Source organism: Lepidochelys kempii, chromosome 1 (genome assembly GCF_965140285.1).
Source record: "Lepidochelys kempii isolate rLepKem1 chromosome 1, rLepKem1.hap1, whole genome shotgun sequence".
NCBI classification, from domain to species: domain Eukaryota; kingdom Metazoa; phylum Chordata; order Testudines; family Cheloniidae; genus Lepidochelys; species Lepidochelys kempii.
In genome coordinates this window covers 296851121-296866259 of record NC_136380.1, presented here as the reverse complement: position 1 = coordinate 296866259, position 15139 = coordinate 296851121, and the positions used below count along the sequence as shown (strand labels likewise).

Here is a 15139-nt window from a genome sequence, read left to right as displayed (position 1 = left end):
ACCAACTAAGAGAAATAGTAGGCAAGGTCCAAGGAAAGACCAATTAGAAAGAAAAGGAGTTGATGAGGGCCTCCAGTTCTTAAAAGATATAATACTAAATGTTCAACATCAAGCTATTTCCGATGCAGAGGAAAGATAAGAAGAGCCACAGCAGGCCACTGTGGCTGCACAAGGAGCTTTTTACCTATCTAAAAACCAAAAGGAATACATACAGGAAATGGAAGGAGGGACATGACACCAAGGAAGTATACATGGGAAAAGCGTGAGCCTGCTACTAACATTCCAGGTACTGGTCTGTGAAGGTACCTCCCCAGCTTGTACAGAGCAGAACATTAATGTATTTTGCCTTTAACAAGTTTCTAATGCCAAAGCTTACTTCAGTTTTGTAAAGTGCTACGAGATACTTAGCATAAGTAAACAGGATTATAAAAAGACAGGCCAAGTTAGGACATGTAACTGCTGGAAATGTATACAATATAATGTTATATTGTTATTATGTGCTTCATGCATATTAATATATGTGATTGTGATTGATATATAATTAGCCCAGCATATATTGATCAACAGGTCCAACACCTGTCGCTTGTATTATCAAGGCAACATCTTTGACAAATTAATACATGAAACAGTGGTGAGGACACTTATAGATGGTTTATATATGATTTCTAGTGCTTTAATAAACTGTCTAAGCAGCAATACATGATTAACGCAACTAAAACTAATTTCCTTGTAATACAAACAAGGCTTTAAATGCAAGTTCTATCCTAGTTTGGGAAATTAGTATTTTAAGATCCCTATTATTGCTAAGGTCATTTAAGGCTTCTTTTGCCTTGCACATGTTATTGCTAATTTGAATAATGTGAGTGACTTTTTAAATTTAAGGTTAGTGGGTCAATATGCATGTTAAAAACTGGTGATTTTTTTTTTAATTTTATCATGATACTGGGGTTCACTTTAGGTCAAGGATTCACTTCAAAAAAATGGGATAGACATTATTATAGTGTGTTCCACAGTACTATGTCTGTGAGAATTAACACAAAAATTGGGAGCAATTGCCTTCTGTTGGAATTCTGCATGCATAGCACTTTCAGGATCAGGCCCCTTCTTGCCAGATTTGTTATGTATAAATGTATTAAATGTATAAAAAGCACAGAATCATAGGGCTGGAAGGGACTTTGAGCAGACATCTAGTCCTGTCCTCTGTGCTGAGACAGGACCAAGTATACCTAGACCATCCCGTTTATCTAAGCTGTTCTTAAAAACCTCCAATGATGTGGATTCCGCAACCTCCCTTGGAAACCTATTTCAGTGCTTAAATATCCTTATACTTAGAAAGTTTTTCCTAATATCTAACGTAAACCTCCCTTGCTGCAATTAAGCCAGTTACCTCTTGTCCTCCCTTCAGAGGGCATGGACAACAATTGATCTCTATTTTCTTAACGTATTTGAAGATGGTTTTCCGGTCTCCCCATAGTCTTCTTTTCTCAAGACTAAACGTGCCCAATTTTTTTAACTTTTCCTCGTGGGTATGATTTTCGAAGCCTTTAATCATTTGTGTTGTTCTCTGGACTTTCTCCAATTTGTCCACATCTTTCTTAAAGCGTGGCGCTCAGAACTGGACGCAGAATATTGGTCTTTTTTGCAACTGCATCACATTGTTGACTCTCATTCATTTTTTTAATGATTATAACCCCCAGATCATTATCAGAAGTACTACTGCTGTCTGTACTATTGCCTAGCCACTTATTCCCCAGTTTGTAGTTTTCCTTTCTAAGTTTACTACTTTGCACTTGTCTGTAGTGAATTTCATCTTGTTGATTTCAGACCAATCCATCAATTTGTCAAGATCATTTTGAATTCTACTCCTCCTCCTCCAAAGTGCTAGTAACCCCTCACAGCTTGGTGTTGTCCACAAATATTATAAGCATATTCTCCACATCATTATCCAAGTAAACCCCCCTAGATATGTCCCCGCAGTCTGATAGCAAACCATTGATAACTACTCTTTAAGTACAGTCTGTCAGCTCATTTTGCACCCACGTTATAGTCATTTCATCTAGACCACATTTCCATAGTTTGTTTATGAGACTGTCATGTGGGACTGTGTCAAAAGCCTTACTAAAATTAAGAAATATTACATCTACAGGTTCCTCCCATCCACTAGGTCAATAACCCTGTCAAAGAAGGAAATTAGTTTGATTTGGCATGATTTGTTCTTGGCAAATCCATGTTGGCTATTACTCATAACCATTTTGTCCTCTAGGTGCTTGCAAACTGATTGTTTAATAATTCGTTCCAGTTCTTTCAAGGTATCTAAGCTAGGCTGACTATTCTGTCATTCCCCGGGACCTCTTTGTTCCTCTTTTTAAAGTTAGGGACTATGTTTGCCCCCTCCATACCTCTGAGACCTCACTCATCCTCTAGGAGTCCTCAGAGATAATTGCTGATGGTTCTGAGATTGCTTCAGCTAGTTCCTTAAGTACCATAGGATGAATTTCATAAGGCCCTGTTAATTTGAATACATCTAATTTACCTAAATACTATATGACCTATTCTTTCACTATTTTGCTTTTCTGTGTCTTCTTCCTTGTTATTAATATTAATTGTGTTAAATATCAGGTTACAATTTACCTTTTTAGAGAAGACTGAAGCAAAAATAGGCATTAGCCTTGTTTCTGTCATCCATTATTAGCTCTCCTTCCCCGATAAGTAGAGAGCCTACACTTTCCTTATCTTTCCCTTGCTCCAAATGTATTTATAGAACTACTTCTTAATTGCTTTTTATGACCTTTGTTAGGTGTAGTGCATTTTGTGCCTTAGCTTTTCTGATTTTGTCCCTACGTGCTTGTACTATGGTGCTTGTGCTTTGGTACTCCTCCTTAGCAATTTGTCCATGTTTTCATTTTTTTGCATGACACCTTTTTGATTTTCAGATCATTAAAGAATTCCTGATGGAGCCACATTGGCCTCTTACTATTCTTCTGATCTTTCCTTTGCATCAGAATTGTTTGCTGTTGTACCTTTAATATTGTCTCTTTGAGAAATTGCCAGCTCTCCTGAACTCCTTTTTCCCTTAGATTTTCTTCCTATGGGACCTTACCTCCCAGTTCTCTGAGTTTGTTAAAGTCTGCTTTTTTGAAGTCCATTTTCCTTATTCAGCTAATTTCACTCCCTCCTTTCCTTAGGATCATGAAATCTGTAATTTCATGATCACTTTTACCCAACTTGCCTTCAAATTCTCAACCAATTTGTCCCAGTTAGTCAGAACCAACTCTAAAATGGCTGTCCCCCTGAAACAAAATGTTGTCCCCAATACATTCCAAGAACTTGCCATATTTTTGTGTTTTGCCATATTACTTGTCAGAATCCTTTTTCTACTATTAATTTATACCATTGTATAGGGGGGTAATATATTGTAAGAAGTTATTTTTTCTGTTCTTTCTTTAACAGGATTGGGAATTTCCACATTTCATGGGTGATGTTGATGTAAATCTTCCTGGCTTGCCATATGCACATCTGCAGTTCAAACTACCTTACTTCCAAAAGATCTTCAAGGAAGAATATCACATACATATAACAGGTACGTAATCTTATACGTGGTGATAGCTATCTCACATGGTACTCTTTTCTGCTGGGATGAGTCTGTTGACCATATGATTTTTACCCAGATTATGTTTTTTCTTCAAAATAACCCATTAGTGAAGAGAACAAGAATATATATTCCATGAACCAAACAGGCCTACAATTCTTCAAGGAGTTCACAACTTCTTGTGCCATTAAATACTACCTATCGTTGAAGCAGAAATCATATTTATCTGAGATGATTCTCCTAAAGAATCTTATTACATTTTCAGATCTGTTCCGCTTTCAGATTGCTTCAGTATGATTTTTTATTATATTCTTTCTTAACTCCAGTCTTTCTCATCCAGGAAAGATTATCTAGAGCTACACTTTTATCAGTCCTGTAACCAGAAGCAGACAGCAGAGTGATCACAAATCAAAATGGGTTGTAGATGTTCTAAAGCATGGCAAATTTAGAAATAAAAGACCCAATCCTAACGTATGACTGAGTCATGTTCAGTGTAAGAGCCATGAGGGCAAAGGGGGCTGTAAGATGTGGGCTGAAGGGTACTAGTATGCGTCCTGAGGATGGGTAGTTTAAACTTGGTACCATGGGCAAGTAGTAGAAACCATGGTAGCAGACAGTAATATCCAGAAGTAAAGTGTAAGTGAAGGGGCCAATGATAGAGCCATGTGGGATTCCCATATAGAAGGAGAAAGAGCCATTAAAGAATATGCCTAAGGTGAGGTCAGAGAGAAAGTAAATGAACCATGAGAGGACAGGGTCACAAAAGGCAAGGGAAAAGAAGTTGCCAAGAAGGAGGGATTGATGAACAGTACTGAAGGTCGAGGAGGATGGAACTGAGCACCTATTGCTAAGACAGGAGGACATTTTGTGAGACTTTGGAGATGGCATTTTCAGTGAAACAGAAATCTGACTGGAGTGGAGCTAGACATGAGCTAGAGTAGGATTTCTCAAATGCGACCACTGTGGCCGCATGCAGCCACCAGGGGTTTTTTTTTTGCGGCCACAGCCTCCTGGGCCAGCAGCCCCTCTCCCTCCCTGGTGCTCCTGGTGCTCCTGGGGGCACAGCCTTGGTGTTGTTTGCAGGGGCCTCCAGAAGGGGTTGGGCCCTGCCCCTCCTCTGGAGACACCCAGGGCACAACACTGGAGGAGCAGGCAGCCGGTGAGTTTCCCACCTTCCCAGGGGCAATGGGGCTCAGGCTTTGGGCTTCAGCCCTTGGGTGGTGGGGCTTCAGGCTCTGCCCTCCTGCTGCCTCCCCTGGCTACCCACTCACCCCCATCGCCCCTGGCCCCCGCTGCCTCTCCCGATTCCTCATCTAGGGCTTAATTTGTCCCCAGATTTGCTGGGGCTAAGTCTGTTGTGAAAAGTGGTACTTGTATGTTTAATATCACTTTTCACAGCAGACTTACTAGCTAGAAATAAATAAGTTACAATGATTTGGACATGTATATGTGCATATTTATTTGTTTTTCCTAAAGCTAATTAAGTATTTTAGGAAAAGGTGTGAGAATGGCCACCAGCAAGAGTTGGTGGCCGCACTCTGAGACCACCAAATAATTTGTCTTGAGAACCCCCTGAGCTTAGGTGACCATAAAATATCAGGACACATTGGGGTGCTGTCAGCCCCACCCACAGTCCACCCCTGCTCCTTCCAAGCTCCACCCCCACTCTGCCCCAGGTCCAGGTCCCGCCCCCTCCCCACTTGGGCCCCCCCCACCCCCAGCCACCGAGCCCTTCCTCATCCCCTGGCCCACCGCTGGCTTGCTGCATCCCTCCTCAGTCCCCCACCCACTGCTTGCCTCTTAGAATCATAGAATCATAGAATATCAGGGTTGGAAGGGACCTCAGGAAGCCATCTAGTCCAACCCCCTGCTCAAAAGCAGTACCAATCCGCAATTAAATCATCCCAGCCAGGGCTTTGTCAAGCCTGACCTTAAAAACTTCTAAGGAAGGAGATTCCACCACCTCCTTAGGCAACGCATTCCAGTGTTTCACCACCCTCCTAGTGAAAAAGTTTTTCCTAATATCCAACCTAAACCTCCCGCACTGCAACTTGAGACCATTACTCCTTGTCCTGTCCTCTTCTACCACTGAGAATAGTCTAGAACCATCCTCTCTGGAACCACCTCTCAGGTAGTTGAAAGCAGCTATCAAATCCCCCCTCATTCTTCTCTTCTGCAGACTAAACAATCCCAGTTCCCTCAGCCTCTCCTCATAAGTCATGTGTTCTAGACCCCTAATCATTTTTGTTGCCCTTCACTGGACTCTTTCCAATTTATCCACATCCTTCTTGTAGTGTGGGGCCCAAAACTGGACACAGTACTCCAGATGAGGCCTCACCAATGTCGAATAGAGGGATCTTCACCCTCCCCATCCGCTGCTGACTCTCTGCTCGTCTTTTCACACCCCTGCCCACCGCTCACCTCTTCACCCCCTTGCTTGCCACTCACCTACTATGGCGCCGACTTTCCCTCTTCCTGGTGGGTGCTTGCCCGGCCCCCGCCTCTTCCTGCCCTTGCTCTGCCCTTGCCCTGCCCCATTCCACCCCCTTCCCACAAGTCCCCGCCCCTCCCCTGCCTCTTTCCATCTTCCTCCCCTGAGTGCCTGAATGCCCTCTCCTCCCCTCCCTCCCGGAAAGTCCCAAGTGCCTCCAAACAGCTGTTAGGTGGCAGGGGCGCGGAAGTGCTGGGAGGGAGGGGGAGGAGCGGGGACGCGGCGTGCTGCGGGGTGGAGAAGGAGGCAAGGAGTGGGGAGGTTGGCTGCTGGTGGGTGCAGCGCACCTGCTAATTTTTCCCCATGGGTACTCCAGCCCTGGAGCACCTATGGAGTCAGCACCTGCCTCCCACTCACCTCCTAATCTGAATATCGGGACAAATGGGGTCCCAATCATACATTGATCAGGACGTGGGACAAAGGGTTAAATATCAGGACAGTCCCAATTTTATCAGGACATCTGGTCACCCTACTTGAGCTAGAGGCAAGGAAATCAGTGCAGCAGTTGTAAATTGCTCACTGAAAAGGAGAAGGGAGATGGGCTGGTAGTAGGAAAGACAGATGGAGGGAAAGGGGTGTTTTTGGAGGTTATGTTATTTGGGGTATGTCTTAAAACTGAGAGAAAAGAGACAAAAGAGATAATAGGTAAGAGTACGGCAAGAGAGGCCAGTAACAGTGAAGGGATAGAGACAAAGGGATTTCAGGAGGGATTGGAAATTAGGAGCATGTGTGTGTGAACTAAACTAAAGACTAAATACTCAACTAAAGACTAAATACAGATTAAAGGAAGAGAAAATAGAGAGAGGGGAGGGGCAAAAGTGTACGTGAAGGGAGTACATAAATCTTCTCTTTGAAGTCAGTAAAGTCTTGGGTAGAGAGAGAAAGGAGAGGAAGAGAGAGCTCAAGGAAGGTATCAAAAGTAGCAGATGTATGACATGGGTTGTGGGTATGGGATTCAAGATCAGTGGAGAAGTCCTGGTGTTTTGTGAGGAGGCAGTACTGAAGATGGAGAACATGAATTTGCTGTGGCACATACGCACAAGGTCCTTAGATTTCATCCAGACCTGTTAACTATTGTTTGAGCAGGAGACAAGGAAATGGATGGGAGTGTGAACCGTGGCTGATGGTTGGTGGGGGAGACTGTGCAGTGACAGAAGGAGACAAAGGAATTATGGGTAGTACAGAGTGTAGATGACAAAACAATGAATGGAAGAAGAGGAAATAAAGGGCAAAGAAGATTGACTCAGGGATGCAGAGAAGTCAGGGGTATTGATGGTTGAAGGCTGTGCAAGAGAAGGGAGAATGAGCAACATTAAAGAAAATAAGGTAGTGACGAAAAGAAACTACAACAGTTGAAAGATTTCCTTTAACTACTGTCTGTGCCGCTGTTTGAAAACAGACCCGCTAAGGGAAACGGATACCTATGCATTATAGAGTTCTCTGCAGAAAGAAATGGAGGCCTCTTTGATTTTTTGGAGAGGAGGCACTCTTGAATGAGAATGAGCTTATGAATAAGGACTGAGGAATATTTTCTCTCTTGGCTCAGAATTAATAAGACCCATTTATTAGATTTACTAGACAAATCAATCCATTTGAGTGCATGTCACATACCCTGGATACTGAGTGCTTGTTTTATCTTAGTGCTTCGCCACCCTTCAGGATATCTAAAAGCAGCTGTTAACATAGATGGCATGAGAACCTTCCTTTGGGTGGGTGTTTTACCTGGTCCATCTGTTCTTGCCGTCAGCTCTCCATCATCTTACAGCATTTTCAAGCTCTAGTTACTGTGTGCAGATATAGCAATTCTCAATTCAAATCAAGGAGCTAATGAAAAAATCAGGAATAACCAATTAAAATATTTTAGACAGTAGCCTAATAAGAATGCCTAATTCGAACATATCTTTTTTGGAAAAGAAATTCCCTTTTTTGTTAATAATAATGGTCAAGTAGAGGAGTCTAGGGATGGCAACAATGTTTAGTTTAGTATAGGGAGAAGCTCAAGCTGCAAAATTGTGATCTGGACCCAGACATCCAGACTCTGAATATTGTCCACCCCTGAGGTCTTGACCTGGGTTCAGATTTTGATCCCTAGTCAGATTTGATGTGGGTGAGCTGGTTTGCATAGCATCCCCAGTGTAATCTGTTAATAAAACCAGCCTAGTGAAAGAGCATGCACATGTAAGGGTAGTTCTGTACTGGCACAGACCTGGCTGCCACTAGCAGAACAGGGAAAAGGGGGCGTGACTGGAGAAAAGGAGGCATTGTTGGGCTGCTCCTTTGCCCCCCCCGGTTACTGGGCTGCTCCTCTGGCCCTGAGGCTGTTGCAAGTCAGCCTAAATTAGAGCAGCATGAAGAACAGGTAAGTGCAAAGGGTTGCTTAACCACTTTTTCTCTGCTATGCTCAGTGTATTTTTGCTCTGTTCAGTGCGGCTTGAAGGTTTTGTGGTTACAATTCTCATGATTTTATCAAAAAGAAAAGGAGTACTTGTGGCACCTTAGAGACTAACCAATTTATTTGAGCATGAGCTTTCGTGAGCTACAGCTCACTTCATCAGATGTTTACCGTGGAAACTGCAGCAGACTTTATATACACACAGAAATCATGAAACAATACCTCCTCCCACCCCACTGTCCTGCTGGTAATAGCTTATCTAAAGTGATCAACAGGTGGGATTTGTGCTGGAAATGGCCCACCTGTTGATCACTTTAGATAAGCTATTACCAGCAGGACAGTGGGGTGGGAGGAGGTATTGTTTCATGATTTCTGTGTGTATATAAAGTCTGCTGCAGTTTCCACGGTAAACATCTGATGAAGTGAGCTGTAGCTCACGAAAGCTCATGCTCAAATAAATTGGTTAGTCTCTAAGGTGCCACAAGTACTCCTTTTCTTTTTGCGAATACAGACTAACACGGCTGTTCCTCTGAAACCTGTCATGATTTTATCATAAATCTTGTGTTATTTGGTGTTTTTCTTGGAGCCTGGAGTCATGTGATTGCACAAGAATCTCAGCGTCCATTTAAAAAAATAACTTCATGGCTGCAGAGAAAAGCTTTAAAGTGCTACTTGGGTGCACCCCAAAGGCTCAAAAAACCCCGACCCCCCACCAAACAAACCCAGGAGACAAATACAAAGAACCCTCAATGTATTGTTTTTAAGCCAATCTCATGATTTTTTAACCTTTTGGAGTTGGCAATACGGCAGAATTAACATCTTCTGGCCCTAGTTCTCATGCTTTAGTTAATTGTCATTTTTTATAAAAAAAAAATCTTTTTTTCCTGGAAAGACAGTATTGCTTCCTGCTTTAATTCTTTTGTACCTAGGAATCCTAGTGTGTGTTTAGTCCATGTTAAATATTTTTATCCTGTTTTCATACTTGCTTTTATCTCTGAGTATCAGAAAGAGCTTGAATTTTTGCATCTGCTTAAATCATCTGGATTTCCTTTGACAAATGGTTCACTGCAGTGTATGTGCTTTCCTTCCTGGGCTGCAGTTTACGAAAATATACAGTGTAGCCTAGTTTCTACAGTACCCAGGGAAATCTGTACTACTTAAAAGTAAATGTTGTTACTGAACCTTCGTATTCTTTCGTTGTTAAAAATGCATCTAGAGGCCAGGGTGGTATTTTTAATACCAACATATTATTCTACCACACAGGAGATCCAGAGTCTTGAGCTACCCAAACTCTGTGGATAGGGTTCAAGTTGGAAATGCTGTGTGTCAAGTGTCAAAACAAAGGGGTGTGGGGAGATTGGGCTCACTATTAACTAAGCCTCCTTATTGGGCAGTTTTTGGAGAGGCCTTAACGCTTATCTCAGAAAGGACTGGGAAATCCAGCCAGCGGAGAAAGTGTCTCAGTGGTGGTTGTCATCTAAATGGCAAGGATGGCTTGTGGAGGTAACCCAAAAGTAGCATGTCTAGGTCCAGGATGAGCACTGTCTGCACAGAGATGCCTGAGGGAGCCTGTAGGCAAAAATAGAACAGTTAGAGGCAAAAACAAAGCAGTCCGGGCACACAAGATCTGAGAGAAATCTCAGAGGGTTTCCTGTTTGGTTCAGCTGTGCACAGTATGTGTGTATGCATTTATCGAATAACACCAGCAAACAGCAAAGCACGCAGCTACCCGAGTGCATTACAGAGACGTGTGAGCATTTTTATCCACACATTACACGTGGGGAAACTGAGACAAAAGAGGTTATGGCCAATATTTCTGAAGTAGACTCTGGTTTTGGATGCCTAACTTGAGGCTGCTTGAGAGTGATTTTAATACGCGCAGCCACAATTCCATTGGCCTCAGTGGGAACTGTGGGTCCCCAGCTACACCTGGGACAGGCTTTCAGGAGCGCTCTGACAAGCTGGACCCACCAGAATAAAGGCACCTCAAATCAGAGGCCAGTTTTGAAGGTTTTGGGCTGAGTGCCTTGCCCAGATCACACAGCAAGTCAGTGTCATTGGGATTGCAACCCAGGTGTCTGACACCCAACTCCTGGGTGTACATACACATATGCCTTTGGAGACCTTTTAAAAGTGGACATAATTCAGTATTTAGTGGACAAAAGTAGGTGCAATGCTGGAAAGGGTAAAATGAAAAATCCCTACTTTAATTGTGAGAGCAAATTCTAAGATAAAAGGTCCCCTCATTTTAAATATAGATATCCAGGAATATATTCTAGACTGAGGACTCAACCTTTGGATCCACTTGGGTCCCTTTGTGCTATTTTTCTGGTATAAAGGAGAAATCTGGGTAGGTGGGAATCCCCATGTCACTCTAGTGGGAATCCCCAGGTAGTTTAGAGCCACTCATAGTTCTTGTGTGTACAACACATTGTTTCCATTTAATTTACCAAACTGGCTCATCATATGACCCACACAGTCATACCTAATGACATCAAGACATTAAAACAAACAAGCAAAAGAAAGAAAAAGAAACACAAAACGGGTGTTTGTGGTGTTTTGGTCCCAGCAGGAAGGAATATCGTCTTAATCTAAGTTGTGCTGTCATTTGTTTGGCTGATTAAAGACATGTTGGTTGATGTAGTAACTTTTAAAATTAATTAGCCTGTTATTTTATTACTTTTCATCAGCTACAAAAACAAAATTGCCTTGACAATCGCAGTTTTGAAAATCAATGTTTCATTACACCACCGAAATATAAAAGAACTAATCTGCTAAAAACTTTGAAGTGAATGCAACATCATTAGAAGAGATAGTGATATAACTTTATTAGAAAAGGGAAATAATAGATGGATTACTACCACAGCTCCATGCAGAGATACATTACACTTTCTCTGTGAAATAACAGGGGCATATAGCTAATGTAAAAATACAAAGTTTCTTGTTTTCATTGACTGATAGCTTTAAAAAACACCTTTCAATTAAAAGATTTGTTCATATATAATGTCCACATCTAGCAAAGGCCCTACGCACTTGCTTAACTTCAAACACAGGGGTAGTCCCAGAGATTTCAATGGGATGTATATTTCAAGGATGTATTCAGAGTAGCAGCGTGTTAGTCTGTATTCGCAGAAAGAAAAGGAGGACTTGTGGCACCTTAGAGACTAACAAATGTATTAGAGCATAAGCTTTTGTGGGCTACAGCTCACTTCATCAGATGCATTCAGTGGAAAATACAGTGGGGAGATTTTATATACACAGAGAACATGAAACAATGGGTCATGAAACAGTCTCTACGTAAAAGAATAAATGGACACAAATCAGACGTCAAGAATTATAACATTCAAAAACCAGTTGGAGAACACTTCAGATTCTTGACGTCTGATTTGTGTCCATTTATTCTTTTACATAGAGACTGTCCGGTTTGGCCAATGTACATGGCAGAGGGGCATTGCTGGCACATGATGGCATGTATGACATTGGTAGATGCGCAGGTGAATGAGCCTCTGATAGTGTGGCTGATGTGATTAGGCCCTATGATGGTGTCCCCTGAATAGATATGTGGACACAGTTGGCAACGGGCTTATAAAATTCAAAAACCAGTCGGAGAACACTTCAATCTCTTTGGTCACTCCATTACAGACCTAAAAGTGGCAATTCTTCAACAAAAAAACTTGAAAAACAGACTCCAACGAGAGAATGCTGAACTGGAATTAATTTGCAAACTGGATACAATTAACTTAGGCTTGAATAGCGACTAGGAGTGGATGGGTCATTACACAAAGTAAAACTTTTTCCCCTTGTTTATTTCTCCTCCTACTGTTCTTGTAAAGTGCTGGAAATGGCCCACCTTGATTTATCACTACAAAAGGTTCCCTCCCCCACATCTCCGCTCTCCTGCTGGTAATAGCTCACCTTTCCTGGTCACTCTTGTTACACTCTGTATGGTAACACCCATTGTTTCATGTTCTCTGTGTATATAAAATCTCCCCACTATATTTTCCACTGAATGCAACTGATGAAGTGAGCTGTAGCTCTCAAAAGCTTATGCTCTAATAAATTTGTTAGTCTCTAAGGTGCCACAAGTCCTCCTTTTCTTTTGTCAAGGATGTATGTTTACATCCTTTGCTGGACCAGCAACTAAATGTTTGCCCATTTCCCGAATGTATGTTAGGTGTTTTGTTTTGACTGCTGCTTTCACCCTTGAGTGCAGCACTGAGTATAATACTACATACAACAGCTTCCACATGAGGAGTAGAAAGAGTGGGACTGTTCAGCTTGGAAAAGCAGTGACTGAGGGAGGGAGATGATAGAGGGCTATAAAATTGTGAATGGTATGGGAAAAGTGAATAGGGAAAGGTTTACCTCACGCACAGACTAGGGGTCACCCAATGAAATGAATAGGCAGCAGATTTAAATCTAACATAAGGAAATACTTCACACAACGCACAGTCAACCTGTGGAAGGCATTGCCAGGAGTGCTGTAAAGGCCAAAATATAACTGGGTTAAAAAAATTAGCTAAGCCCCTGGTGGATAGGTCCATCAGTGGCTATTAGCCAAGATGGTCATGGACACAACCCCATGCTCTAGATGTCCTTAAACCTCTGACTGTTGGAACCTGGGACTGGACAACAGGGGATGGATCATTGGACAAATTGCCCTGTTTTGTTCGCTCCCTCTGATGCATCTGGCACCAGCCGCTGTCGGAAGACAGGATACTGGGCTAGGTGGACCATTGGTCTGACCCAGTGTGGCCATTCTTAAACTCCCACTTCAGGCAGCTTCTGTGCTAAAGCCCTGCTGTGGGCAAGGCTAAAAAACATGGTGGCAAAAATGCCAGCGGCCACTGTATGCTAGTGCTCGTGACTGAATGAACATGAGTAGAGCTGAATCCATGCTAGAGCAATAGTGGGACCATTGCTTACAACTATTTGTTTAGATGTGGCTGACATTAAGATTTCATAATGAGTGACTCCAGTTTCCCAGCTTCCATTTTCGTCTACAAAATGTGAAATACTGTAAATAAAAGCTGGAAATCATCAAATAGGTGGTTTCTAGTGGAGTCTTGCAGCGGTAGTCTTGGTTTTGGTCCCGTTCCCATTCATTATCTTTATCATTAATCTGAGAAAAAAATTGCTGGTAAGGTTCGCAGATGACACACAGATTGGTGGTGTAGTAAATAATGATAAGTCAGCCCTATACAGCAATCTGGATTGCTTGGTTAGCTAGGCTGATTCAAACAATATACATTCTAACACATTATATGAAAGTTGCACATATAGGAACAAAGGATAGATGTCACAACCACAGGATGGGTTACTGTGTCTAGTGTAACCCCTCTTCAGAGTTTGCCAGCTCCTGGAGTGCCAGGCCTTGGAGCATCAAGCTGGGTCTACCCTATGAATTACAACCATATGGCTACCAAAGCCTCCAACACTATTTCCCTGCATGCTTGGAGTCAGTGGTGGGGACAGAATGGACTGGAACCTCCTGCTGAGCCCAATAATGAGGCTTCTGCATGGGGTGATCTGGAAAAGCAGTTGCTGGGCCAGTGATGAACCAGGGCTGCTCAGCTCCCTCCAGAGGAAGGGTCAGCCCGACTCAGAGGCAAAGAGACTAGGTTTAGTTTAGCTTCTTTTGAGTTGGGAGCTGAGAGAGAAGCAGAACAGCTTAGGTCCTACTCCCCATAGATGGGGGCTTTGAGCTGCTGTAGGATCCAGTCCATGAGTCAGGCCATTCCAGCCCTGCAGAGACCAGCATCCAGAGAGGCAGAGATATGACCTGGCGCTAGCTACTGAGAACCAGCTGAGACTTCCACAGGACTCCGGACTGGAGCCAGGCAAGCAGAGCCATAACTAAGCATTTTAGTGCCTGGGGTGAGCAATCATAGTTGCACCCCCTAAAGGTGACATGTGGGAGGCACATGGGGTCACGTGGTCCCCCCAGATTTCTGCCTCCCATTTAGCACAGAGATTGTCAAACTATGGGGCGGGCCTCGCTAGTGGTTGCACCCCACAAGTTTGAAAACCATCTCCTCCTGCCAGGAGCCAGCAGATTGGAAGCTGGTGGGAGCTGCCCAGCCCACTCGGACCCCTGGCTCTCTGTGCGGTGGGAGACATGGTGCTGGTTGGCTGCCTGGAAGCCCTAGTTGCCCTGCTCCCTGAGCTGGGCCAGCTCTGCACAGCCAGGTGCTCCCCAGGCAGGGTGGGCAGCACAGCTCCGAGTTGCACTCCTGACATGCTCTTGCCTCTGTCCTGAAGGAGCCTGGTGCCAGCCGGTGATCCCCCCTGGAGCCAGCTTCTGCCCATGAAGCCTGGCTGCCATGAGATGCTCCCTGAGGAGCTCCCTGGAGTACTCATCCCCCTTGGGCTCCTACCTCTCAGCAACCCGGTCACACCCCGTCCCTGCCCAGGGACCTGCCATTGCCACCAGGTCACTTTCCGCACACTCCCTGCGCACAGAGCAGAACTTCCCCTTGCTCCGCTTGGCTGCCCTGCCCCAGCCCCATGGCTTCTGGGCTTGTGGTCACACAGCCATTGCATCAAGCCTGGTGCGCAGCCCAGGTGCTGGGGGCAGGCAGCTGCTGGCAGGGTGGACTTGCTCCCACCAGCTCCAGAAACCAAGACTGTGAGAATGGAGCAACCCCCAGGGTTACCATATTTCAAG

The 15139-nt window shown here is 43.7% G+C and overlaps 1 protein-coding gene across 3 annotated transcripts in view; it reads left to right on the top strand.

Annotated features, from left to right (window-relative positions):
* The window catches only part of TMEM117 (transmembrane protein 117), a 315494-nt gene that overhangs the window by 294084 nt on the left and 6271 nt on the right, over positions 1-15139 (top strand). For all 3 annotated transcript variants that reach the window (XM_073328001.1, XM_073328003.1, XM_073328005.2), the window contains exon 7: positions 3451-3580. In XM_073328001.1, the coding sequence (XP_073184102.1) occupies positions 3451-3580 (130 nt within the window). The remainder of the gene's footprint in view (positions 1-3450; positions 3581-15139) is intronic.